This window comes from Glycine soja, chromosome 20 (assembly GCF_004193775.1).
Source record: "Glycine soja cultivar W05 chromosome 20, ASM419377v2, whole genome shotgun sequence".
In the NCBI taxonomy this organism is placed as follows: domain Eukaryota; kingdom Viridiplantae; phylum Streptophyta; class Magnoliopsida; order Fabales; family Fabaceae; genus Glycine; species Glycine soja.
Window position 1 is genome coordinate 936,998 of NC_041021.1, and position 26,955 is coordinate 963,952.

At 30.5% G+C, this 26,955-nt stretch overlaps 4 protein-coding genes and 1 pseudogene across 4 annotated transcripts; 1 reads left to right on the forward strand and 4 right to left on the reverse strand.

Moving 5' to 3' along the window:
• Positions 1-1,685: 1,685 nt before the first annotated feature.
• LOC114401722 lies at positions 1,686-6,725 on the reverse strand (annotated as a pseudogene).
• Positions 6,726-8,775: 2,050 nt separating this feature from the next.
• Positions 8,776-10,254, reverse strand: LOC114401391 (GEM-like protein 4). Its single transcript, XM_028363905.1, has 4 exons — positions 9,961-10,254; positions 9,740-9,820; positions 9,350-9,624; positions 8,776-9,095 (listed from the first exon to the last, which is right to left on the reverse strand). The coding sequence occupies exons 1-4, from the start codon at positions 10,097-10,099 to the stop codon at positions 8,922-8,924; spliced, it is 669 nt and encodes a 222-aa protein (XP_028219706.1). The 5' UTR covers positions 10,100-10,254; the 3' UTR covers positions 8,776-8,921.
• A 3,812-nt stretch (positions 10,255-14,066) lies between these two features.
• On the reverse strand, positions 14,067-16,035 carry LOC114401296 (GEM-like protein 4). Its single transcript, XM_028363784.1, has 4 exons — positions 15,773-16,035; positions 15,522-15,593; positions 14,693-14,967; positions 14,067-14,569 (listed from the first exon to the last, which is right to left on the reverse strand). The coding sequence occupies exons 1-4, from the start codon at positions 15,897-15,899 to the stop codon at positions 14,396-14,398; spliced, it is 648 nt and encodes a 215-aa protein (XP_028219585.1). The 5' UTR covers positions 15,900-16,035; the 3' UTR covers positions 14,067-14,395.
• A 2,655-nt stretch (positions 16,036-18,690) lies between these two features.
• Positions 18,691-19,540, reverse strand: LOC114402292 (glycine-rich cell wall structural protein-like). Its single transcript, XM_028364808.1, has 2 exons — positions 19,389-19,540; positions 18,691-19,045 (listed from the first exon to the last, which is right to left on the reverse strand). The coding sequence occupies exons 1-2, from the start codon at positions 19,492-19,494 to the stop codon at positions 18,840-18,842; spliced, it is 312 nt and encodes a 103-aa protein (XP_028220609.1). The 5' UTR covers positions 19,495-19,540; the 3' UTR covers positions 18,691-18,839.
• Positions 19,541-22,719: 3,179 nt separating this feature from the next.
• On the forward strand, positions 22,720-25,029 carry LOC114403516. Its single transcript, XM_028366532.1, has 2 exons — positions 22,720-23,884; positions 24,206-25,029. The coding sequence occupies exons 1-2, from the start codon at positions 22,720-22,722 to the stop codon at positions 25,027-25,029; spliced, it is 1,989 nt and encodes a 662-aa protein (XP_028222333.1).
• The last annotated feature ends 1,926 nt before the right edge of the window (positions 25,030-26,955 follow it).

Here is a 26,955-nt window from a genome sequence, read left to right on the forward strand (position 1 = left end):
TATTAAAAAGATGTTTAGATTAATGAAAGGATATAAGAAGAAAAATATATATTGAAATAGAACATAATCAAATAAAAAATCTATTCCGTTACTTATTGGGTATATTATGATGGAATAGAAGCAAAATTCTCATTCTGTTGCTGGAGTAATGAACATAGCCTAATAAATCATTATCATTGTTTATTCCTACTTGTACTTTACTCTTCTTTAAAAAAATATTAAATTATTTTTCGTGAACATCTTATAATTTTCGTCCATACTCTTCCTTGTCAGTATCTGTTTTCATTACTTTTATTGTTGCGAGCAATGACATCTTCCATTGGTTTAGTGGTCACTAGCATGGTTGTAATATATACATGGTAAACAGCGACACTAGGTTATCTTTTTTCCAGTCTTTATCATTTAAGCACACTCGGTTATTTTAGACGTAGATCTTTCAATTAACTTGGTTCATCGACAAAGGAGCAGGTTAGGCATGGTATGCTTGTGTATAAAATAACGTCTCATAATAATTGTTAATATTTAATTTTGAACTCGTTCCATAAAAATTATAAAACAAAGAAATTAATATTTAATCGTGAACTCATTCCATAAAAATTATAAAACAAAGAAGCCAATTTTGATATGCTTAAACCCAAGGCAAGTCCCTCACGCATGCATGACTGTAACGACCAAATTAAACTTTCCGGCATAAATTCAGGTATAAATTAATAATCATTTTACGCAGTGTCGGCCCAGAACCATGCCTAATAGGAACCTAAATTTTTTAAAAGATATTATATATAGTCATGTAGTGATTTTTTATTTTATTTTTATTAATGGATTGAAATTGTTTTTCTATTTTTATTCAAATTAAAATATGACATTTGATTAAATGGTATAGAATTAATCAAGATAATCTAACTCAGTTAGTTTATTAGAATGTGTAAATGTTATAAATTTGTTAATATTATATTTGATTTCTACTGACAAAAAATAAAAAAAAATAATTATTATCAATAAATTTTAGTTAATAAAGAAAGTAAAAAAAAAAAAAAAGAGTATTGTTATCAATATATTTCTAACAAAAAGTCTTCAGGGAAGAAGTTGAAACAGAGGTGAATATAACTCCCAAATTCCTATGTCTTTGGTTGTGGACAGCACGAAAATCCCTCATGTCTGGCATATAAACCATTGGAACCTAACAAGGAATCGGTATCTTAATCTTACATAATTTTTATCTTTTTTCTTTTTTTATTTCTTTCTCTTACAAAGTATTTGATGTGATCCGAATTCCGAACTTAAGAGTATCGAAATCCGAGCTCCAACATGGGGTATGATCTCTGGTGTGCATTGAATGAGTTGGTTTTTTCATCAAAATCCGAGCTCCAAAAACATGGATGTCAAAACATATTTAAATCTTTAATAAACATATTTCAACCTAGATGTGTCAACTATAAAGAATATTTCTTTATCCCTATGAATCATGTTTCTTGGAACTATCATACATATATTTAACAAGTAAAAAGGAACTATCATACATATATTTAATAAGTAAAAAATATTTCCCAGAATAAAAGACACAATCATAATAAGAAAAAAAATTCATTTCCATCCTCTTTCACGGGAAAATTTTAGCGAAAAACCCAATTAAAAAACGATTCTAAAAAATGTTAAATTACTGAGATTATTTTTTTAAATTATTCAACCAAATATAAAAATTCTTATTAAACAATCCTAAGGAGCATATATACCTTTCTCCTTGACTATTAAGATACAAGTAGTAACTAAGTTTTCTAATCACCGGTCTCCTATCACCATTCCATTAACAATTATTACACCCTTGATAATTTTGGATGAGCAACATTAAGCCATGTCTTTCACATGCCGAGCACTTCTTAATTTGTATCTACTTCAATCCAAATCTTGTGACAAATAACTACATACGCAGTATTTGAAACGAATTCATTACATTATTGTTTTGTGAGGGTTTTGTATTCTGTCATGTTTCCTTCACTGATGACAAGCAAATTCAATTCTAGCTAGGAGCTAGCTAGCCTTTGACATGCCCATTTTGGATCCTCAAAACATCATTTATATATGATTTTGGTTTCCCAAGATGCTGAGGTGAAAGGTATCCCTTATAAAAATCTTCCACGCCAATTGTTTTGAACAAAGCTGGTCTTTCTGGAGTAACAAGAATTGGTGCTGGACCTATGTTTCCACTCCATCCTGGGCCATAAAATGTAGCTATGGATAATCTCTCTTTCTGTGAGTTTACCACTGCCCTGTGCATAGTGCTCCTATATATTCCATTTGTCATTACCTATGCAAACCATATATTAAGATTCAAAAGTGTAACGACATTATCAAATAATTAATCCTGTGGTATAAGGAAAATATAGTCTTAATTATGATATAAATCCTTTAGATATAATTTTTTAATTTTATATTGATTTAAAGAGAGACTAAATGATATTTTAAAATCCCTAAGAGGCATTGTAAAATCTTTTTTTGTGATATATTAATTTTAAATTCAAGACGCAAATGTGTACAAGTATAATTGTCAGTAATACTATTAATCTTTTTCTGTTATAAGCAAAGGTAATTTATTGATTAAATGTAGCCTAACTTAGCTCATAATGTGCCAAAAGTTTTACATAAAAAAGATACATATGAGATAAATAATCAATTTTGGTGCACCTCAAAATATATCCAAGTTAACTTTTTTTGCTTGGTGAATATATCCCAATTAATAACCAATCCCCTTTAAACCTCTATATACAAAATAAAAACATAATGCTAGCTTCCCTAATACATATTTTGATAACAATAACAAAGTCACAAATTAATGATCTAATACACCATACCAAATGTGACCAAGATCTAAAAAGTGTCATTAATGCAATCTTAACTAAATTTTAATTATTTACCTCCAAAACATCTCCGAGACTAACGATGAAAGCATTTGGGAGGGGTTTAACAGGAATCCAAGTTCCATCTTTTTTAACTTGGAGGCCTTCCACTTCATTGCCCTGGAGAAGGATGGTGAGGGCAGATCCATCAGTGTGAGCATTTAGGCCAAGGACATTTTCTGGTTGGGGACAAGGTGGATAGTAATTGAACCTTATTGATTGGCCTCCTTCACCTAATGACTCTTTAATATCCTTTAGCTCTATACCAAGAGCTTTCCCTATAAGAACAAAAATGTTGATGGCAAGGTCTCTCATCTTTATACAATAATCCTCTAAATTTTCCCTGTAGCGGTCAACATTAATTAACTTATTATCAATGTGATTTTCAGATGCTAGCTAGACAGCAATAATCACTACAACAATTTTATGAAATTGCAACACTAATATTGTTACTTCTGACTTCATATGTGCGCATTAGATGACAGAGGCAAGAATTTGTCATTAAAGAATTCACAGTTAACGATTCTGTGAGAACCTTACTTCTCTCACCTCTCAACGCAATCAATTCGAATTGAAGATAATAGCTAGTAAACTAAGCTTAAACTATATTGCTGACATCGACATTTTTTTTTCTTTTCCTTGGAGACAATTATGTGTTGAAATGAGTTAGACCAAATTACATTAAAACTCCAACCTTAATTTTTTTCTTGATCCAATTATAATCATTTTTTAAGACTTTGCCTATTTTTTCTATTTTAGGAAAGCTTTACCTGATTTAAAAGCCTATTTGAAGGCATAATTTGTAATAAGCTTTTCAAGAACCACTTCAAATTAATAGAGTAATAGATTCAAACTTTTAATTAATAGATATATGTATTTCAATAAATTATCGAAATATTAAAACATCCATCTTGTTGCCGACCTTTTTATTTAATTTCTTTCAATATTTTTAATTTTCAATAGCACACTTTGTTTCTCATAAATGACAATGATAGCAATTAACTAAGAGATGGTATTGAATTAGAATTTTAAAAGATTATTTTGACATAAAAATCTTATGAATTTTAAAAGATTTTGTAAGAATGTAATGACTTTTAAAAAAATTTAAAAGATTTTTATGTTTAGATTTTAAAATTCAGATTTTAATGGATTTAGAAAATATAAATTCATAAGATTTGGATGGATATTATGAATTTTTAAGATTTTACAAAATTTTGTAAATTTTTAAAAAAACATTTAAAGTTATTGATAAAAAAATCCATGAATGTTGTCTTTCTAACATTTTAAATAAAATTTTCTTATATAAAGAACTTTAAACCTGTTACATAACAAATCTATCTTGCCTAACATATTTACAAGCACAATATATTCATTTCTCTTCAATCATCAATCATATTAATATTATAAAAATTATATGCCACAATGTCTATGATAGAATATATAATTGTATTCATTCCCACAATAGTGATTCCACCAAACAAAAAACATGCAATTATTTGAAACCTCATTTATATGTTTATCCAGTTATATATGAGTCAACTTCCCACCTTTATTAAAGCTATATATTTCTTATATTCGTACATATTCATGTGTACATTTATATGCATTAACACGTAGTCAAAATGTTCCCAAATTTAAAGAATTGAAAAAATCTCTCCTATCACACATAACAGGAAATGTTGAATAAAAAATAAAAAGCATGTCAATTTACAGGAAAAGAAAAGAAAAAAAGTTTCATAAAATCTCAAGAGTTAACATGAATTTGTTTAATATGTATTTTTTATTATTTTAAAAGGTCTTATGAAATCTATTAAAATTCATTTTAAGAAAGAATTTGTGGAAATTTATTTATTTTTGAATATCAAAAGACTTTTTTAAGTTGTAAAAAAATCTTAATTAAATATTATAAGACTTTATTGAATTTCTTAAAAAATCTTAATAGTCTTGATTTAATATCAAAAGACTTATTTTTATTATTTAAAAATCTTATTAAACACCTAAATACTTTTTTATAATTTTTTTTCTTTTAAAATCTTTTGAAATCGTAGTTGAATATACCCTACAATAACAATTAACTATTTTATCATTAGAATCATTAATAATTAATTTATTCATTAAAAGAATATATAAAAGGACAAAAAGAATGAAATAGCACCTGAATGGCAGTGGTATATTAGGGAATAGGTGGGGATTCCTTAAATGGGATGGAAGTGTGAAAATGTAAAACAAATCTACCCAATCAGATGGCCCCTCTTTATAACCAAACATTTGACCAAACCCCTCCGTCCTCCTGGTTTCTGCCAAAGCTTTTTCTTCTCTTCTATTGAAAGGTTTAAGAGTTCTTGGGCACCTTTCTTTATATCTTCCACCAATTTGATGCCAACTCCGTGATTAACAAGCTGTCATATACATTCGTGACCACAATTTCTTAGAGTTGCATTACTTTCTTTAGATCTCTTTAACATTATTACAAATTACTCAGCTGTGAAATATTTTGAATATTGCTAGCCATTATAAACATATAATTAAATTTTAATCTCTTCCATTCATTTTTTTAATTATAATCTAAGGACTAAAATTGATAGTTCTTATTTCTGATTCTCATTTGAAACATCACATATCCTTCCTTTAACTGGTAATTTTTTTCTTTAAAACCAACGAACCAGTGAAATATAATGAATATATAATATTTTATTTTAAGAAAAAACTAATAGTCTTTACAAGGAAAAAACAGAAATAAAAGAATAAAAAGAGATAAAAGAGAGTTATTACACATTATTAAAACCGCGCACACACAACTCATGTCCCATGAAACTGGGTTCAGTTAAGGTGCATGAATATCAATTCACGTAAATAAACTTTTCTTGAATTTGTGTAATCGATAAAACATTGATTTATAAATATTCTATTATGTTTTGTTGATAGAATAATGATCAATTGAGCATTGCTATTTCGTACGAAACTTTTCTTAGACAAATTGCACAAATAAACAGGTGTCAATAGCACGTACACGATTACAGTTAACAGAATACAAAATATAATTTTAAAAAAATAACACCAATCTAATACATTCGTATATCTATTTACGAAATCAGTTTCATACCAACAAGCATTTTCCTTATCAATTATAATTAAGAAATTACAAAAAATAATTTATTTAGATTGAATAGATAATAAAAAAGAAAAAAGATTTATTTAATTTAAGCAACCAGTTGAAAAATATGTATTATAATATGAAAATATTTAAGATGCTTTTTTTTTTTTTTACTGCATCTAAGATACTAGTTAAGGAATGAAAAATAATAACATTTCATTATTACATCTCATAATTTCTAATGTATTGTCAACCTTATTTTTAATAAAATCTTTTTATGTAATTAATTCTGTGGGTGGATCAAAACAATGGGCAAGAAAACACGTACATAGAAATGAAAAAGGAGGTGAGAAAAGATGTAGATGCTAACCTGAAAAAAGCCCCATTCCTTGCAAGCAAAGTCTAGCTTTTCCAGTTCCGTAACATCTTCAGACAATAACTTGTTTAGGTCGATGATAGGGAGCTGTGGCAAAGTGTCTTTATGAAATAAAATTGGGGGTTCAATATTTGGATGAACGTATCGCTCAGGAACTTTGATTAGTGCTTCCTTTGCTAGTTCTTTCACAGAATCAACAAGAAGAGAGGATCCAAGCTTTGCTGTTTCTGGCTCCATTATCACAAACTCCGAGCTAGTTTCAGATGGGTGTTCTCTACTTCTTTTTATCTCAACATTTTTAAGACATGATAAGAATATTGATGTCAAATATGTTGTATATGGAAACAGATAATTATTTTCCAAGACATGTGTCCGATAGTTGAGGCTTTTGGCCAACCGTTGACCATATGAATGAATATAAAACAAATAATAATGAAATCATTGGTCGCGAAATATAGGCATGAGAAAACAAAACATTACTATTAACTCCTTTGCACATGGCTTTGCCGGGGTGGCTTGTTTTCCGGAGCAACCACGGATAATACATGTGGCATGCATTTTCTTCCTTACACGTCAGTTGTTGTTCCAAGCACATGGGTGTCATGCTTTAAAATTCATGTGATGGCCCATTGAAATATATATAGTGGTTTTATGAAGTAGCTGAAACATTATTGCTGTAATTGTCCCTCGCATATTATTGTAGCCAAATAGGATATGACGACGTATATTGTTGATAATTTGATAATATTCATTCAAAGGCATGGCGACCTTATCTTATGTAGTTAATTTTATACATGCATAACTATATATGGTGATCATGTGGGACGCGTGAAATTGATAGGGAAATTGTAAGTGGACAATCGTCATTAGTTAATAAATATGAAATTTACATGGACCGCGTTTCGATTTTGCAATTATCACGATTCAGTAGAAATAAAACAGTTGAGAAAATGTTGAAAATTAATTTGGAAAATATTTAGAAAAATTAAATTAATGATAAACATAAAAATAAACTAAAGAATATAAGACAATATTTGATTGAAATTTAATTTCAGATTTTGAAACATTCTGTGATTGGGAATTCACATCAAAACTCTTGTTCAACAACTAATATAACAGGGTTTTTTCTAATTCTTTTTGAATGGCGAGTTAATCTAATGTAATCTCCATTTTCTTTCAACAAATAAAAATATGCTTAATTGAATTAATTCTAACTATGGTGGTGTTATGTTTAATTAAATCCTTTGCATTCCTTACTAATTTGTTTTATCTATCTATAATTAATCCTATTGTCGAGAATTAAAATATAAGCTTTCTCTAAAATTCTTTACATGACCGTTGATAAGAAGGGTTTACCTAAGATAATGGAGATTTTGGATGTCTCCTCCATTATTTCTAACACCACAAAATCACATGGAATAAAACAACCCCTCATCTTAACTGGAACAGCCTCCACAATTCTCACAGGATGTTTGACGGGTCGATCCGTCTTTTGCAATGACATATGGTAGGTTTCTGCTCATCAATAGCAAGCTTTTTGAAAACAACTAAATAGGGACATTAGACTAACACTAGCCCCCAAATCAAACAAGGATTTTTCAAACATCGTGTATCCAATAACACATGGTACAAAAAACTAACTGGGTCCTTAAACTTAGGAGGTAATTAAACTACTTTGAGCAAGGGTCATGGTTTCAGGCTCAATAGCTAGTCTTCCTCCTATTAGCCAAATTATCCTTGAGAAACTTAGCATAACTAGGCATTTGTTCTAAAGCTTCTACAAAAGGAATATCCATGATAATTGTGTTGAGTTTGGTTGCTAGCTACTCTTCATTTGAAGGTAGAGAAATAGTCTATATTGTCTAAAACAGTAGTACAAGAAGTTTTAGTGATGTGTATAAGCAAGGCTGTAAGCAAGTTACTTTTTACCATATAGTTTTTGTTAGAATTTTCTGACGATGACTTCATTATGTTGTTATTGTATGTCAATGACATGCTTATTGTCAGAGATAATGCTTATAGGATTGACGATGTAATATTATATTGTAAATTTAATTTGTAAATCTATCCTTGAAATTTTACAAACTGGAGCATGCAATATTATATTATATTATATTGTAAACCTATCCTTGAGATTTTACACACTTGATCATGCAATATTTTATTGTAAATTTTTTACGACCTAATCTGTTACGTCATTGGGTTGATGTATGTAATAATAGCTCAAACATGATAGGCTGGCAAACTGAGAGAATTGTTTAAAATCTATAGTATTAATCTAGCGTGGCAAATTAATCTATAATATTACCGGCTTAAGTTAATCTAGCGTGACAAATTGTTTAAAATTGAAATTCGGGATTGTGAAACTTCCGAAAAATGTATAGAATCTACTTGTGGAGACAAGTGAAGAATTGAAGAAACAATTTGCTTTCTTTTTGCCAACAAGATTATGTACAACGTATGTTTGTGCCTGTGCTAGGCCTTTTGTGGCTTCACACAATAATTACTATACTAATGAAGAAATCATGAGAATGAGTAAAGTAAACTACTCCTTTCTCTACGCTTGAGAAATAACCTGCTTCAGGTATTTCAAAGCTTTCTGATAATTTAAGAAACCCATAAACCAGAAGTCAAAGTCATCCACTGTAACTATTTCTATGTACTTTTGCGAAGGCTTCTTCACGCGTTGACTTTGGTTAATGCTCCTTATCTTTTCAAGTGGGATCACAACCTGCAATGACAGTTTTTAAATTTTCTGTTAGAAAACAAGAGACACATATACAGAGGTTTTGTGTAAATTAAAATTAGCATATGGATCTTGCACGGGTTAAGAAATTAAAAAAAAAAGTTTTTAATGTGAAAATCATTGAAGAGTAAAAGAAAACATAATTTTATGCTTTTTAATAAAAAAGACTTTTTACTAAGTTTCTTAAGTAGTGTCTATAGAATACTGGTTAACATTTGTGTTAGATATAAGTGTATTACCTTGTAATGGATTCTGATCAAATGACCCTTTGAAGAATAGGCCTTGATTGATCTCTCACTGCAAAAGGCAACTTTATCGGTGGATATGAATAGGAGGCCTGCTAGAGGACCAGATGTGGTTGATAGGTAGCACTGAGATGCTTTTAGTAACTTCTCTCCATCTTTTACACTGAATAGTTGCATGAAAACTTTTTCCACTCCTCCAACTTGAAGAATTCTAGCTCCTAGACTTAATTTTCCTTTCACTGTATCAGTTATTTTTTGCCCAAGTTTTACTGCATGTCACCAAAATCATTTATCAGTCAATTACAACTTTATTGTGTGACTAATTATGATTTATAAGTTTAAATTATTTTATCTCTAAATGTGATTAGAAGTGTGTTTATATACCATGTTCCTTGAGTCCAGTTGCAAAGATGTTAGTCTTTCTTCCAAGCTTGTTCATCCTGGTAAGAACTGAATTTACTCTACCTGAAAAAATCAAGACATTAATTCAGTGTTGTTAATATTACCATACCTTTATTGAACACCTGATGAATAATTGTCTTTTCTCTCATTTTCTAATTAAACAATTGATCAAATTAATTAATAACTTTCAAATAAAATCTTACCTTGCTTTGAGCTTGTGGTAGATGTGATATATTGGGTGGCAGGATCTGGCAGGTACCTCTTTGATGATTTCTCACCCAAATATGCTGCTGAGGTGAATGGAAATCCAATTAGAAGCTCTTGAAGAAAGGATGCCATCATATCTAAACTTTCAAGTAAATTTCTTCTTCTTTATGTGATCTTCAATTAGATATATGCAAGATGCGCTCTTAATTTGGATGATGAAGCCTTATGATCAAAAGAGGTATATATAGCAATGAAGACATAGAAGATGAATCTTGACTTTTGTTTTAGCTGAGTCATCTGCTTGTCATTATGAAAAATAAAGGAAAATGGTTATTCTGTGGTTGAAGAAAAGTTTTCTGCTTGCTTTTATCAGAAAAAATTATGTTTGTAAAAGGGTCCTCATCAAAATTAACAAAAAGAAAGATCATCCCAAAATGTTGGATATAATGTGTATAATTAAGGTAACTTCTTAGTGTGCAAGGCTTCATGATGTTGATATATATTATTGATTATGAAAATGAAAATAAATGCTACAACAGTTAGAATATATAGGGGTTGCAGTTGGTTCAACTAATTAGTCGGTTCCTTTTAGGGCAATCATCCTTTATTCAAAATTATAAGGAAATCTTTCCAAAAGCTATTTGCAATTAAAAATATATAAAGGCAATCTTTTGGGAATCGAATAGCATACTCTCTCGCAATATGTTTTGAGGGAACATATCTTCGTTAGTTTGAAAATTTATGACATATACCTGACAAAATACGATTTATCACCTCCTTTTCTTGTATAGACTTCTTATTTGTGGGTGTCAACGAACTTTTTGAGTTGGCAAGTTAGCTTTCTGATGAACTAATATGCGATCTTTTTTTATGGTTGAATATATGCGATCTCTTGCAATAATAAGATATGAAATCTAGAGAAGAATAATAATAAAAGAAAATAAAAACACTCCACGAGTGTATACATGCACCTTTATCAGGTAGAAGAGAGATAAGAAAATGGGAGAAAATAATACTCTTGTCATTTCAAAATTATAGATGTTTTAGTATTTTTTTTATTCCAAAACTGTTGGTGTTTTACAAATTTTAAGTCCCATTATTTTTTTTTAAATATACTCCTATTTAAAATAATTATATATATTTATCTTTACAAGGAACACTACACTTACCGTATGTAAGAAAAACATTTCAACAAAACAATAAACTACGTACATTTTACATCATATATAAAATAAGCGAGTTTTAAACAAAATACATTAATATTTATTAAATGTCACTTAATTAATTGATGTGGATGAAGGTTAAACATATGTTAATTCCTTGAAAAAAAGAAAAACGTTAAACATATGTATTTTTGGAACGGATGGAGTATATGGTATGTAATATGATGAAAAAGAAATAGAGAAATACAGAGATATAAAGTAAATATAAAAATTAGAGTGTATATAAAAAAGTTAAAAATAAAATGGTCATCTTGCAAATAACTTTTTATACGTCAGACACATTTGCTTGGCATCCAGATATAGTTTATGGAATGACATCTATTTAATGTTTGCATAAAGATAAGATCAGAGTTTTTTCCAAGTTGGTTTCATTTTTCACTTATATTGGTCCCAGTAGAAATTAACATCAGCAGCCATCCGTGAAAAAGTAGTGTTCTTAATTTGATGATGAATGGAAATAAAACACCGCAAACTAAGCAAGTTGTTGAAAGATCAAGTGTTTCTGATTACTTCTCAGCATGTATACATGGTAATTTGGCAATGCCTGAGCCAGCTAAGGAAACATACACATGTTATTAGGTTGGCTATGAGAACATCATGTGGAGGGGAGTGAGGTGAGACACAACTTCTTCTGACAAAAAGGGAATGCCACATCGTTCCCACATCATCCTTATGTCCCACATGAAAACCGCGTTTTTTATTTTAATTTGAAATGAGACCCTAGATTTCTAAAGAAGATACTAGAAGGAAGGCTTTTAGAAAACAATTAGAAATTAAAACAAAAGATTAATACTACACTATTAAAATTTTAAAAGTTTCTATGCATCTATCCAAGTTTTTTATATTCACCAAAAGAAAAATCCATGTTTTTTTATAAGCTAAACAAACCAAGCTATTGAAATAAATATCTAATCTAAAGCGCAATATGCGATAAATGTTAGTGTTGGAAATAAATATATATAGTTAAGATTTAATTCATCATGTTATTAATTTTAATAAAGAATTGTTCTTTATTTTATTATCATATTTATTATTTTATTAAATTTTTAATTTGACAAGTTCTTAATTAAAATTAGATATTTGTTATCATGATAGAAATTATGATAATGAGAAACAAGTCATTTACAATTTTAATCTAAATTGTTTTTAATCGTAGAATTATTGTGAATAAAACATCAATAATTTCGATAGATTAATATATATATATGGATGTCATCATTAAACTGACTTAATTAAAAAAATTTAATAGTTAATATTATATTGATATGTCAATAGTCAAGAAGAAATATAATAGCTTCAGTTGACCTGAAATTACATAAAAATTAACAAATTATTTTTTATATTTTAATTTCAGACAGCTAATGTCTTAGAGTACTAGTTGAATGAATATCGAATATGATGATAAATACTTGTAGAATTAATGATTAATCAAGAAGGAATGAAGAAAAAAGTTTCTTAAGTCATTTGTTGATTAAAAGTGTTAGCTTATTGAAGTTTGACAATAATACTATATTTTAGAGTTAACCTTGAGGTTTAGTTTATTGGAGTTTGACAATAATACTATACTTTAGAGTTAACCTTGAGTTATAAACGATTGAAGGAAATATTATATTATTTTTCTATTGGTTCTTGAAGATATTCATGTTATTTGGATGTTGAGAAGTATTGTTACATGCCTACCTTGATTAGTAAAATAATTATGATTAGTTTATTATCGATTTAGTATCAAACCTACATGGTCACACAATGTTTTAATCTTTGCAAAAGAAAATAATTTATTTGATAATTAAATTAGAGAATTTAATTTAATTAAATAAATATTTTAGTGAAATATTATTATATTTTTTGCTAGAACCAAGAATATAATTAATATAAAAAAGGGAATATTATTTTATAAATGTGAAAGTTATTCATAAATTAAGAATAATATTCTATTGCTACATATTAGAATCAGATCATCTGATTAATTATCATAATTAGTCATATGATTGATTGTGAATTATTTTTGTTTTATATTAGAAAGTTTATTAAAATAAAAGATATGGGATGATTTTTATTTTTTTTATAAAAATAAAGAGATATAAAATTATTTTAAAAATCTTTCCTTTTTTCTTTGAAAAACAACCGAAATTCATATTTATAAATAGAAACATCCATTTGAGACATAAGACACAAACTAAAAAATTTAAACTAATTTTAGACTGAAAAAGAAGACTTAAGATTTTCTCTTTAGAATTTCATTCATCAAAGAGTTGATGGTAGAGATTGATTTTGATATGACACTATTAAAAAAAAACTTTGTTACTCTAAGAACGCCAATCCGAATATACAAACATGTTTTTCTGTATTTATTATTGTTATATATTTTTTAAATATAAAATAGATTAAAATTTTTCGCTATAAATGTTAAAAACACTTTTATATAACTATAGAGATACATAAACATATCCACAAGAAAATGCAAGTCACATACAATATCATGAAGAAATTAAAGCACCCTAATATAAAGGATAATATCTCCTTCAATAATTTTCATAAGGCCTAATAGTGAAATTAGTGTACGATGAAAAGTGTATATAACAGTACCAAGTTAGTCCCAGAAATTAAAAACCTTAAAAATATCTTCTGTCATTCATGTTCGTCCCTCAATAGATAACAATTAAGGTTAAAGGTAGTTGATGATGTGTCATATTTATAATTAACGACAAATCCTCACCCGGCCATTTGTTTGCCAACATACATGCATGCCAACTAATAACTTTTAGATTATTTAAAGCAACAATAACATTAATAGTTAATATTATTTTAAAATTCGTTATTATCAATAACATGAATAATTAATAAATCATACAAAATTATTTAAAAGTCATTATCTCATATTTTTGGTCTTCTAGCTCAACTTCATTCTTCCTTCCTTAAAAAACAGCTCAACTTCATTCTTTGGATTCTCTTATATATTTTTACATCAATTTCTGTCTATTTTCCTCCTTCCATTCCATTCCACTATATGGTATGGCAGTACTCAGTATATATGTATTCTATCTTCTACAGCATTAAGCCTCTAATATGAAGCTTAGTTCCTCCTCTACTGCAATATATGCCAATGCAGCTAGGTCAACTCTCATATCTTAATGAGGTGTGTAGATTAAATGAAGTTACGCTTTGAAGCCTTAGGTACAATGGGTGGCTTTAGGCTTTAGCTGTTCATCTAAGCTTGAGAAATTGCCAGCTCAAGATAATTGAAAGTTTTCTGATATTTTAAGAATCCCATAAACCAAAACTCAAAATTGTCTTCTGTGACTATCTCTATATACTTCTGTGTTGGCTTCTCAACATTTCTACTTTGGTTCACGTACTTAATCCTCTTCAGGGGAATTGAAACCTGTGACAAGACAGAATAATTTTCGGATGTAAATCATAATGTGAAAACTATTTTGGACTAATTAAGGAAACTAAAGTCAGGGATAATTTATTTATTTTTATCACTTCATCAATTATTAATTACCTTATAACGGATTCTGCACATTTCGCCTTTACTAGAGAAGACTTTCATTGATCTCTCACTGCAAAAGGTAACCTTGTCTGTGGAAATGAAGAGGAGCCCTGCTAAAGGGCCTGATGTGGTTGATAGATAGCACTGTGAAGATTTCAACAGTTTCTCCCCTTTTCTCACTGTGAAGAATTGGTTGAAGACTCTCTTAACACCACCAACTTGAAGAATTCTAGCCCCTAGTCTCAACTTCCCCATAACTGTCTCAGTTATCGTTGGCCCCAGTCTCACTGAAATTTCGTCAAATTTATAAATATTGAATCAATATAGGATTGTATATGGAGGTTAAATTGATTTGGAGAAAATTAAGTCAAATTGCATGGTTGAATTCTTTGGGTATGATGACAAAATAAAATTTAAACCTAAGTACTTGCGTAAATAGAAATTATAAGATTGAGTAGTAAAAAAATGAGAAAAAGATTATGGATTGTAATTTTTTCACTAACAAAAATCTAATAATTAAAAAGTAACATATGCGGTTAAAAAAAAAGAGTCCATGTTATTAGAAAAATTTCCACCAAAAGGTCAATTCTAGTAACTTAGTTGAATTGTACGTCTAGTTGAATTTTTAGGTGACCTTGTTATGCAAAAATTTATGTCAGTTGATCTCTATTTAAGATAACAATAAATAGGTAGGAACATACATATATTGTTCGGCATATTTATGAAAGAAAGAAAAATTATACAAAGAAGTTTTACATTGAACTAGCACCTCGTAGTGCATGCATTATCACTTGGAATGTGGGAACCTATATGGCTATATCAAGTTTACATGAATACTCACCATGTTCTCGTACTTCTTGCGAAAAGTTATCAGCCTTCCTTCCAAGCTTGTTTATAATCGAATATATTCTACCTGAAATATTGAAGCTCTAAATTAAGCCATTACTTGATATATATATATATATATATATATATATATATATATATATATATATATATATATATATATATATATATATATATATATATATATATATATATATATATATATATATAATTTAATGTTTGTAGGTAAAGAAAAGAAGGTTTTACTTTGCTTTGACGTTGTTGTTGACAATTGGCGTTCATTGGCAGGATCAGGTAAGAATTTGTTGAGTATTGACTTATGCAGTTGATTATAGGTAGCTATGCTGAGTGAACGAAGTAATGTGGTGTTCATGGCTGAATTCTGATGCTTCAAAGGACTTGAGTTTTATTGAAGGTGTAAGAAATTTATGCTTGTAATGGATTTGGTAAGTCCCTTGATTCTATTCCAAAGAGCTATTTAAAGAGAAGTTAAGCTAGGATGTGCATGAATATTCGCTTTTTTTTTTCTTTTTCTTTTTGGTGACTCATATTCTTAGATCATCAACTATGATCATATATACGGACACAACTTGCATGGCATCTTCAAGATAGTATAAAAGCCACATGGACTGTTTTGGTTGCTTTTAGAGAAAAATAATGGTACAGAAAGATCCATGTCATCTTTTTAACACTTAAAAATGTTTTTAAAGGAAGTTGCTTTTAAAGTTTAGAGAGAGGTTATGTACCTTAATGAGCAAGGCTCCATTGTGGTTGATCAATGATCGGTATATATTTAAGCAATAAATGACCTTTTTTAATCAATTCTTAAATTATTGCTGTGCCTGTGTGTTTTCCATGATTTTAATTAAATCCTTATGGAAGCGCGAAAGTTTTGAGCTCGATATATGTTTTTACTTAGTTACTTTTTATTTTATTTGTTAGTGAAGGATTAGTTACATGCTATTAGTTTATGCTCGGGCATTTACTTTAAGGTAGAATATGTGTAGCTTTAATTTTTTTTTAAATATGGCTTATTTTAGTTTTAGTCTTCTACTCTCTTTTTTTCTCTCTCCTAATTTTGCTAAATTTTTAAAATAGAATCTAGCTATCATCACTTACTGATGACATGATAGACATCTAGTAGACATTTTGGTATGTTGTATGTTACTTTAAGACAGTCATTGACATAGCTTAACTAGATGTATATACGTGATGAGGATAATTTAAAAAAAAAATTAGAAGAATTAAAGTCGAGAAAAATTGAAGATAAAATAAATTAGTCAAATTTATAAGAATAAAATGCATATTTACACCTATAATGTCAGTTTCAAAACTCGTGTGAGTTGACAACATGAGTCTATTAATTAAGAGTCCATAACTTTACCTATATTATCAATTGAATTTTTCCTCAGAGTGTTAATTTTTTTTTTTTTGCTTATAAAAAAATTCTAAAACATTTTAATTTGACTACTTTGATTTCTTTTTCTAGGAAAATCCATAGGTCAGTAGGTGAAGAATGTAGTCTTTTGCAAAGCGGAAAGTAACTTATAAACTAATGAAAAGAAAAAGTAAACATATTATTTGGTACACTTTTTAATTGCACTTGCTTAATAGGGTTGTTTATTGCAACTGCTTATAAATGTGAATGCATCATCCAAGCTTTTTCCAGCTGGCATTTTAACTTGTTAATGCTATACCGTTCTTTGCATTCTCTTAGGATAGGATAAGAAAAAAGTAATGATAAAATGCTGAAGTATATTCCATGTCATGTTACTCTTTACTAGAGTGCTCAACTTAAAAGATCATCAATTCTGCCGTTCTTTATCATGACCAATTGGTGAATGAAAGATATTCACTGCATGATAATTAGGTGATGAAACCTAATTCCGAATAGGATTATATATATATATATATACACATCAAAAAGAATTCCGAATAGGATTTGATCACCTATAATAAAATTGGCAGCTACATAATTTTTAAAATTAAGAAGACAGTTATTACAACATGCCACGGAAGTCAATTCCAAAAGAGAATGAAGAAGTGTGTTTGTTTTATGAATTAAATACTCATTTTTAAGAATGTAAATTTGGGAATGTAATTTTTTGTTGTGAGTTTTAAATAACCAATTTTGAATAGTTTTTAAAAAATAGATATACCATGTTTTAAATCATTTTTATTTTCATGTTGAAAGTTGAAAATATATATTCTCGTCAGTATGAGAAGTTATTTTCTAACTCAATTATAACATCTATTCCAACTCTTTTTTTTTATTTCAATTATGTGAAACAAAATATTCTATTTAGCATGTCATGTCTTGTGAAATTACTTCTCAAACATGTTCCATGGAGGTTAATTTTATCTCTAATCTATGTGTATAAATAAATATTTATTGGGAGATGTTAGTCTTTTGAATGAATCTTGTTACTTTGATAGATTATCTTTGATTTTCAACAGGGGATATACTCAATTAAAAAAAATAAATAAAGGAACCGATTAATGAAAGTCAAGTTTTAGTCTATACATGGGTCAAAATATGCCGACATAGGAAACAACACTATATAAATTATTTAATATTAATAATGGCTAATGTACATTAAATTATATCTATTGCATTCTGATACATATATTATTTAATTAATACATTTATCATTTAATATATGAATAAACATGATAAAAACATAAATAAATGAATATTGAAACAATAAATAATCATTGAAGAACTTATTACCTTAAGAAATTATATATTGTTAAATAAATATTATGATCATAAAATAAATATTTAAAATTTCAAAACGTATAGCAATCTTTTTTTGGGTTTAATTTTTATATATTGTAAAAGTCAATTATATAACTTTTTTGTTTTAAAAAAGTCAATTAATTTATCATCCATACAAATTGTAATTCATATATAGTAGTGCAAATTTTCTTTACATTGTCATACACATGCAAAATATTTTCTTTTCATTTATCAATTGCCAATGAATTCTTCTGAATTAAATTGATGTTATCACCTTGTTAATAAACTGTAATACATAATCTGGCATCCAGTTTTTCAATTCTATCAAATTCCTCTAGCAATTGCTTTCTTGGTCGTTGCAAATTAAACATGTAGTTTTATTTATATATTTAAGTTTAGCAAAATGGAACAGAGAGAACATATATAAAGATAAGAAAATACATATATAAAACTATTATTCCTTTATATAACAAGAGAAGAGAGACTTCCACTTTTATTACAACTACACTTCTCATGAAGTTTTATTTATTGCGAAAACCTAAACCCGTAAAGAAGCTTTAGCAAGTTTTCTTCTTAGTTGTGAGGGTTGCCATTAGGTCGACGCCAACCTCCCCAGCCACCACCGCCACCACCATGCCAGGGACCGCCCCAACCACCGCCATAATAAGGGCCACCCCAGCCGCCACCATAATAAGGGCCACCCCAGCCGCCATACCAAGGACCACCCCAACCACCGTAACCCCATTTGCTATCATATAACCCATTTGGAGCATGCTTCCCTACAATAAAAACAACAATATATAATAATAGGGTATCAGATGAAATAGTTATTTTAGATTATACTTTTGCTATATATTCCAAACAAAATGATGAATTTGACAAACTGGCGAGGTAGCCTGTCTCAATCTTAATCTAAATGCCTATGCAATTCTTGGTGAAACTATATATAGCAAGTTGTTATTTCAGTAAAATTGTCCACATAGAAAAACATGATAGGATATTCTTACAAAATCTTGTTAAATATCTTTATACGTATACTAAGTGCTATCATCAAACTATCTTGAGTTACAACCAATAAAAGCTATTATTAAAACAAACGAAAAAAAATATGAACAGAATTACCATCTTTTTTGTTAAAATTTTCGTTTTCATTGGCTGCAACCTCAGCAGAGATCAGAAGTATAGCCGCCATGAACATAACTACAACAAGCAAAACCTTGGAACCCATTTTTCAGAACTGACGGTGAACTTATAGAACACTAGCTAGTAAATATATGCCGATGTGAAGGAAGTGGCTTAGTGTTCTCTATTTATAGGCAAGTGAAGTAGAGTGAGAACAAGAAATATTCAATTCATTACTTGATGGGGAAGTACATTTCAATTTAATTTAGTCGTATCTTTTATCTTCAATTTCTAAAAATTATCATCAAAATCTTGTCAGGTTCCCCTTTGTTATCGTTTGCATTACCGTGTTGAAATTGAAAACAATCATCATATATTGTAGGATAATGTAAAAGCAAATGCATCAACGAGGATATGCATGGCCATTGCTATTTGACTTGCTAGAATTTGGAGTTGAGAACAATAATGTGGACTTTTAAGATTGCTATGACACTGTAAATATAAATGCGATTGGATGTTTTAGACTGCATGACAAATAATGCAATTAGTTCTCCGTGCATGCAACTCTTGGTACATAAACTATCATGACGCAAGGATTGCATTTCATTGAATGAAAGCAAGGTTCAACCTGTCTCTAGTCAACTCTCCATTTCTCTCAAAAAAAAAAAAAAAAACAAATCCTTTCGTTCTTGCACCGCCCAAAGACTAGTTTAATTTACATAAAAGGAGCTATAGTAAAGAAAACATCCACTGACTACAAATATTTGTATGATGACAATATGCATTATATGGATGCCTTAAACCCAAAATGAAACCAGAAATTACATTTCATCGATAGAAATCAAGTTTCAACCATTTTCTAGAGTCAATTTTCCATTTCTCTGATCAACAGATAAAAATAATTTAATTTATATAGAAATGGTAGATCTTAATTTAATAATAATTTATCATTCGTTCATTTTCTTTGCAGGAATGACGAAAGTTGACCTTTGAATCAGATAAAAAAAAAAACTAGTTGGGATCAAATAAAGAATAGAAACAAGAAGTCAGATATCACCAAACTTCTTGTAAACTGCATGGCATTTGTGGAACGTCAAGGATAATTAGGATATTTTATTTTCACTACTTCAAAATGGGGTTTTACATTGGTTGTATAACAACCGATATGGAAATATATGTCATGGCAATTTATAAGTTAAAAGCAATAAGTTCTCATTTTTAACCGATATAAATTAATTTACATTTACATTCACAAAACTACACTAAGTTCCTATTCGATCTCTCATTGCTTTCTCACATGGACGCAACACCTGACCCACACGATCCTCTCAGAAGACGAAGCACGTCGTGAAGAGCACCCCACTTAGAAGCCCAGCAACAGCAAAAGACAAGATCAAGAACCTAGTAGAATCATCGATGGCAGATCGAGACCAACAAATGTGGCTATCAAGTTTTTTGACAAGGAGGATGTCGTGATCTTCGAGACTTTCACTATTTGTTGAGGGTGGTGTAGAGATCTTTTTATTTAATAGGGTTTGTCAAGACTTTCTTTATGCTCGTATTCTTGTGGATTATTGATATCTTGCATATTGGAACTTTATTAAGAAAGTGCAAGTAGGTCCCTTAGCTTTGATCGATTTCATCTTTTTGAGTGGTGTCGTGGAGGCCTTGCGGCAATCGATTGAAGTCGTAGTGGAGAGAGAAAGATAAAAGACAATCTTTTACACGTTGTCTTTACTATTTGTATCAAAATATAAATAAAAAAAAAAACACTTTCATTCATAAAATTTTCAGTTGCAGATACCTAATAGACGATTCATATATCAATCTTATGTGTGCAACCTGGTGGAAGATCATTTCAAATATAAATTTAGAGTAAATTTTGTAAGACAAACGTAGGGATATCTAGTTCATCGTGTCTTATTATATAACTCTTTCAACTCATTCACACAAAATAATTATAATATTAAATTTATCAATTATTTATATTATTATTCTAAAATTATTAATTTATTCTTTTTTTATTTACGTACTTATTTTTCATTAATATCTCGAGAAAGAATATAACCTTTCGTAAACGTAATACAAAGTTTCATACGTAAAAGTTGTAAATGAATCTTATAACATTTTACAAATAAAGTAATTATAAATAGTTACGAAAGATATATAAGATCAATTAGAATCATCCAGAACGAAATTACAGGTCCTAATCCAACAAGGATGATACATGAACAGAGACTAACATCTAGTGACATCATTAACATCCTTGAGACACATTAGAACTACATCCCCTACTACCTGCGCACACATGATATGACTCACTAAATGAGTCAATAGAGGAATTCTTATCACTTCACTACTACTATTCCAAGAGAATGTAGACACACGCGGGAGAAGTTTCAATATTTTTTCCATTTGCAACTATCTTTCAATATATACATTATAATCGTAAGAGTTTTTATTTTCATTTTTTTTCTGTCTTCAAATTAACAGTCCCTCTTTAAACCAGTAAACTATACCTTAATTCACTTTCCCTCTTTTGAAATCGTTACTTAAACCAGTTGAATTCTTATGAATTAAGTTTTTTTTTAATCATTATTCTTATGAATTAATTAAGTTGATGTTATTTTGTTTTGCCTCAAGTTTTTCAATTCTTAGTTGAGAGAAGATAAGATAAGGAAACACATAAATCCTATATATTATTGCTTTATATCATAAGAGAAGAAAGATTTCCACTCTTATTACAACTACACTTCTCGTGGAGCTTTATTCATTGCGATAACTTAAACCCATATTATAAGCTAGCTTTAGCAAGTTCTCTTCTTAGTTGAGAGGGTTGGCATAAATCCCAGCCTCAACATGTTCATTAGGATGCCAACCACCACAGCCGCCACCATGCCATGGGCCGCCCCAGCCCCAGCCACCACCATAATAAGTGCCATCGATCCCAACCTCCATACCTAGGACCACCCTAGCAGCCCTTTATTTCATATATCCCATTTGAAGCTGGTTTCCCTACAATGTAAACAACAATATAATAATAATAATAATAATAATAAGGACTAATGAAAATAATTATTATAGATTATACTTTTTCTATATATGTCCCAAACAAAATGATGAAATTGACAAATTAGGTAGCTTATATCCTTCTGAATGCTTAATCAAAATGCCTATACTATTCTCGGTGAAATTATATCAAGTTGTTATTTGTAAAATATCTTTGTAGGTACAGTAAGTGTTATCATCAAACTATCATATGCTTGAGTTCTAGAGTGTTAAGAGAGAAACACTTTGTGAGTTGAGAGAGAAACACTTTGTGAGTTGAGAGATGACAAGCAATGGCTTGAGTATGTTTCAATTCCCTCGTCTTACCAAAGAGAATTATGATAATTGGTGTCGTCGCATGAAAGCCTTGTTAGGTTCTCAAGATGCATGGGAGATTGTAGAGAAAGGTTATGCCCAACCTCAAAATGAGGCTATTTTGTCACCAAATGAGAAGGAGACTTTGTTGAAGTCGAAGAAGAAGGATCAACAAGCACTTACTTTCATTCATCAAGGTTTGGATGAAGCTATGTTCGAGTTGGTGTCAAATGCAACCACATCCAAAGAAGCATGGGAGATTTTGAAAACCTCCCTTGAAGGTGTTGATAAGGTAAAAAAGGTGCGCCTACAAACTCTACGTAGAGAGTTTGAATCATTGCATATGAAGGAATCTGAATCTATCTCAGATTTTGGCAACAAGGTGTTGGCTATTGTGAACCAAATGAAGCGTTATGGAGAAAATATGGAAGATGTTCGTGTGGTGGAAAAGATCCTTCGCTCCTTAATCGCTAAATTTGATTATGTGGTTTGTGCTATTGAAGAGTCTAAGGATTTAGACTCAATGACCGTAGACCAATTGATGGGTTCTCTTCAAGCCTATGAAGAAAGGTTCAATAGAAGACATGATGAGCCATTGGAGCAAGTCCTCAAAGCCAAAGCTTCTTTGAAAGAAAATGGAGGAGAAAGTAGTCAAAAAGCACGTGGACGTGGAAGAGGACGTGGTCGTGGACGTGGTCATGGCCAAGGAAGAGGAGGAAGAGGAGATCGTGATAATTTTGACAATAATGAATGGAGGAGCCATCAATCCACTAGAAGTCATGGAAGAGGAAGAGGAAGAGGTAGAAACAATTATGAAAAAGCATATGAAAGGAGGTATGATAAATCTAATGTTGAATGTTTTAATTGTCATAAATATGGCCATTACTCTTGGGAGTGTAGAACAAATGTTGAAGAGAAGGTCAATCTTGTTGATGATAAAGAAGAAGTTGAAGAGTCAACACTACTACTATCACTTAATAATGGTGAGAAGGAAGACAAATGCTTATGGTATCTTGACAATGGAGCAAGCAATCACATGTGTGGATGCAAAGAGAAATTTGTGGAACTTGATGAGAAGGTGAAAGGAAATGTTTCTTTTGGAGATTCTTCCAAGGTGCAAATCCAAGGAAAAGGTACCATTTTAATTTCTTTAAAAGATGGTGCTCACAAATTAATCACGGATGTTTACTATGTTCCTAAACTAAAAAGCAATATTTTGAGTTTGGGACAACTTGTTGAAAAGGGGTATGAAATTCATATGAAAGATTGTTGTTTATGGCTTTGAGATAAAAATTCTAATTTGATTGCCAAGGTGTTTATGTCAAGAAATAGAATGTTCACTTTGAACATTAAAACCAATGAAGCAAAATGTTTGAAGGCTAGCATAAAAGATGAATCATGGTGTTGGCATATGAGATTTGGGCACTTGAATTTTGGAGCACTAAAATCCTTAGGAGAGGAGAAGATGGTGAAAGGGATGCCTCAAATCAACCATCCTAATCAATTGTGTGAAGCATGTCTCCTTGGAAAGCATGCAAGAAGGAGTTTTCCAAAAGAAGCTAATTCAAGAGCAAAGGAGCCTCTCCAACTTGTTTACACCGATGTGTGTGGCCCAATCAATCCTCCTTCATGTGGTAACAATAAATATTTCTTGCTTTTTATTGATGATTATAGTAGAAAAACTTGGGTTTATTTTCTAAAGCAAAAATCTGAGGCATTTGTAGCTTTTAAAAATTTTAAAGCTCTTGTGGAAAAGGAGAGTGGTTATGTAATCAAAGCTCTAAGATCCGATAGAGGTGGCGAATTCACATCAAAAGAATTTAATGAATTTTGTGAAAAATATGGGATTCGTCGCCCTCTAACGGTTCCTAGATCTCCACAACAAAATGGGATAGCGGAGAGAAAAAATAGAACTATTCTTAATATGACTAGATGTATGTTGAAGGCTAAAAATATGCCAAAGGAATTTTGGGCCGAAGCTGTTGCATGTGCCGCTTATTTGTCCAATCGCTCCCCAACAAAGAATGTCAAAGATCAAACACCACAAGAAGCATGGAGTGGAGTGAAGCCAAGAGTTGATCACTTGAGAGTATTTGGGAGCATTGCATATGCTCATGTACCCGACCAAGGAAGATTCAAGCTTGATGATCGGAGTGAGAAACATGTGTTCATTGGCTATGATGCAAGCTCAAAAGGCTACAAATTGTACAATCCAAACAATGGAAAGACAATTGTGAGTCGAGATGTAGAGTTCTATGAAGAAGGCACATGGAATTAGGAGGAGAAAGAAGACACTTATGATTTTTTCCCGTACTTTGAAGAAATAGATGAAAAAGCCTTGACTCCAAATGATTCAACTCCAGCACTTTCACCAACTCCTTCAACCAATGAAGCCTCATCATCTTCCGAAGGGAGTTCAAGTGAAAGGCCAAGAAGAATGAGAAATATTCAAGAATTATATGATGAAACTGAAGTTATAAATGATTTGTTTTGTCTTTTTGTTGACAGTGAACCCTTAAACTTTGATGAAGCAATGAAAGACAAAAGGTGGAGACAAGCCATGGAAGAAGAAATCAAAGCCATTGAGAAGAACAACACTTGGGAGTTATCAAGCCTTCCCAAAGGTCATGAAGCAATTGGAGTCAAATGGGTGTTCAAAATCAAGAAGAATGCAAAGGGAGAGGTTGAGAGACACAAAGCAAGACTTGTAGCTAAAGGTTATAAGCAACAATATGGAGTTGATTATGATGAAGTGTTTGCACCGGTTGCCCGCATGGAAACCATTCGTCTTCTTATTTCCTTGGCAGCTCAAATGAAGTGGAGAATTTTTCAGCTTGATGTAAAATCGGCATTTCTAAATGGCTATCTTGAAGAAGATGTCTATGTTGAACAACCAATGGGTTTTGTCATCGAAGGTCAAGAAGGAAAAGTCTTGAAATTGAACAAGGCGTTGTATGGTCTAAAGCAAGCACCGAGGGCATGGAATACCCGCATTGACAAGTACTTCCAAGACAATGGGTTTGTTCGTTGTCAAAATGAGTATGCTCTTTATGTTAAAACTTTTAATAATGGTGATGTCTTATTTATTTGTCTTTATGTGGATGACCTTATCTTTACCGGCAATAACCCAAATTTGTTTGAAGACTTCAAGGAGTCCATGTCTCGTGAATTTGATATGACAGATATGGGACTCATGTCATATTACTTGGGAATGGAAGTGAAGCAAATGGAGAATGGTATCTTTGTCTCACAAGAAAGGTACACAAAAGAAGTGTTGAAGAAATTTAATATGCTTGATTGCAATCCCGTGAACACACCTATGGAAGGTGGCTTGAAGTTATCAAAGTTTGATGAAGGAGAGAAGGTAGACTCCACGATCTTCAAGAGTCTTGTGGGGAGTTTAAGGTATCTAACCAATACAAGGCCCGATATTCTATATGCGGTGGGAGTTGTGTGTCGCTTTATGGAGGCTCCTACCTCTCCTCATTTAAAAGCCGCAAAAAGAATTCTTCGTTACTTGAAAGGTACAATTGATTTTGGATTGTTTTATTCTCCCTCCAATAACTATAAGCTTGTGGGATTTTGTGATAGTGATTTTGCCGGAGATGTTGATGATAGAAAAAGTACTACCGGATTTGTATTTTTTATGGGTGATTGTGTTTTTACATGGAGTTCTAAGAAGCAAGGCATTGTGACACTTTCTACTTGTGAAGCCGAGTATGTAGCTGCAACTTCTTGCACATGTCATGCCATTTGGCTAAGAAGATTGTTGGAGGAACTTCAGTTGTTGCAAAAGGAAAGCACAAAGATCTATGTTGATAATAGATCTGCACAAGAGCTTGCCAAGAATCCGGTGTTCCATGAACGAAGTAAGCATATAGATACAAGGTATCATTTCATTAGAGAGTGCATTGCCAAGAAAGAAGTAGAATTGACTCATGTGAAAACTCAAGATCAAGTTGCGGATATTTTCACCAAGCCTCTCAAATTTGAAGATTTTCGAAGATTGCGAGCAAGACTTGGTGTGCAAAAGAATTTTCCAATTAAGGGAGGATGTTAGATATTAATTAGAAAAATAATAATAACAAGTTTTATGAGCCTTAAATTGTGGAAGATGAAAGTTGTAAGGTTGTGAGTTACAAAGTCTTGAATAAGCAATTATGTGAGCATTTAGTATTATTGAATAAGCAAATTATGTGAGTGG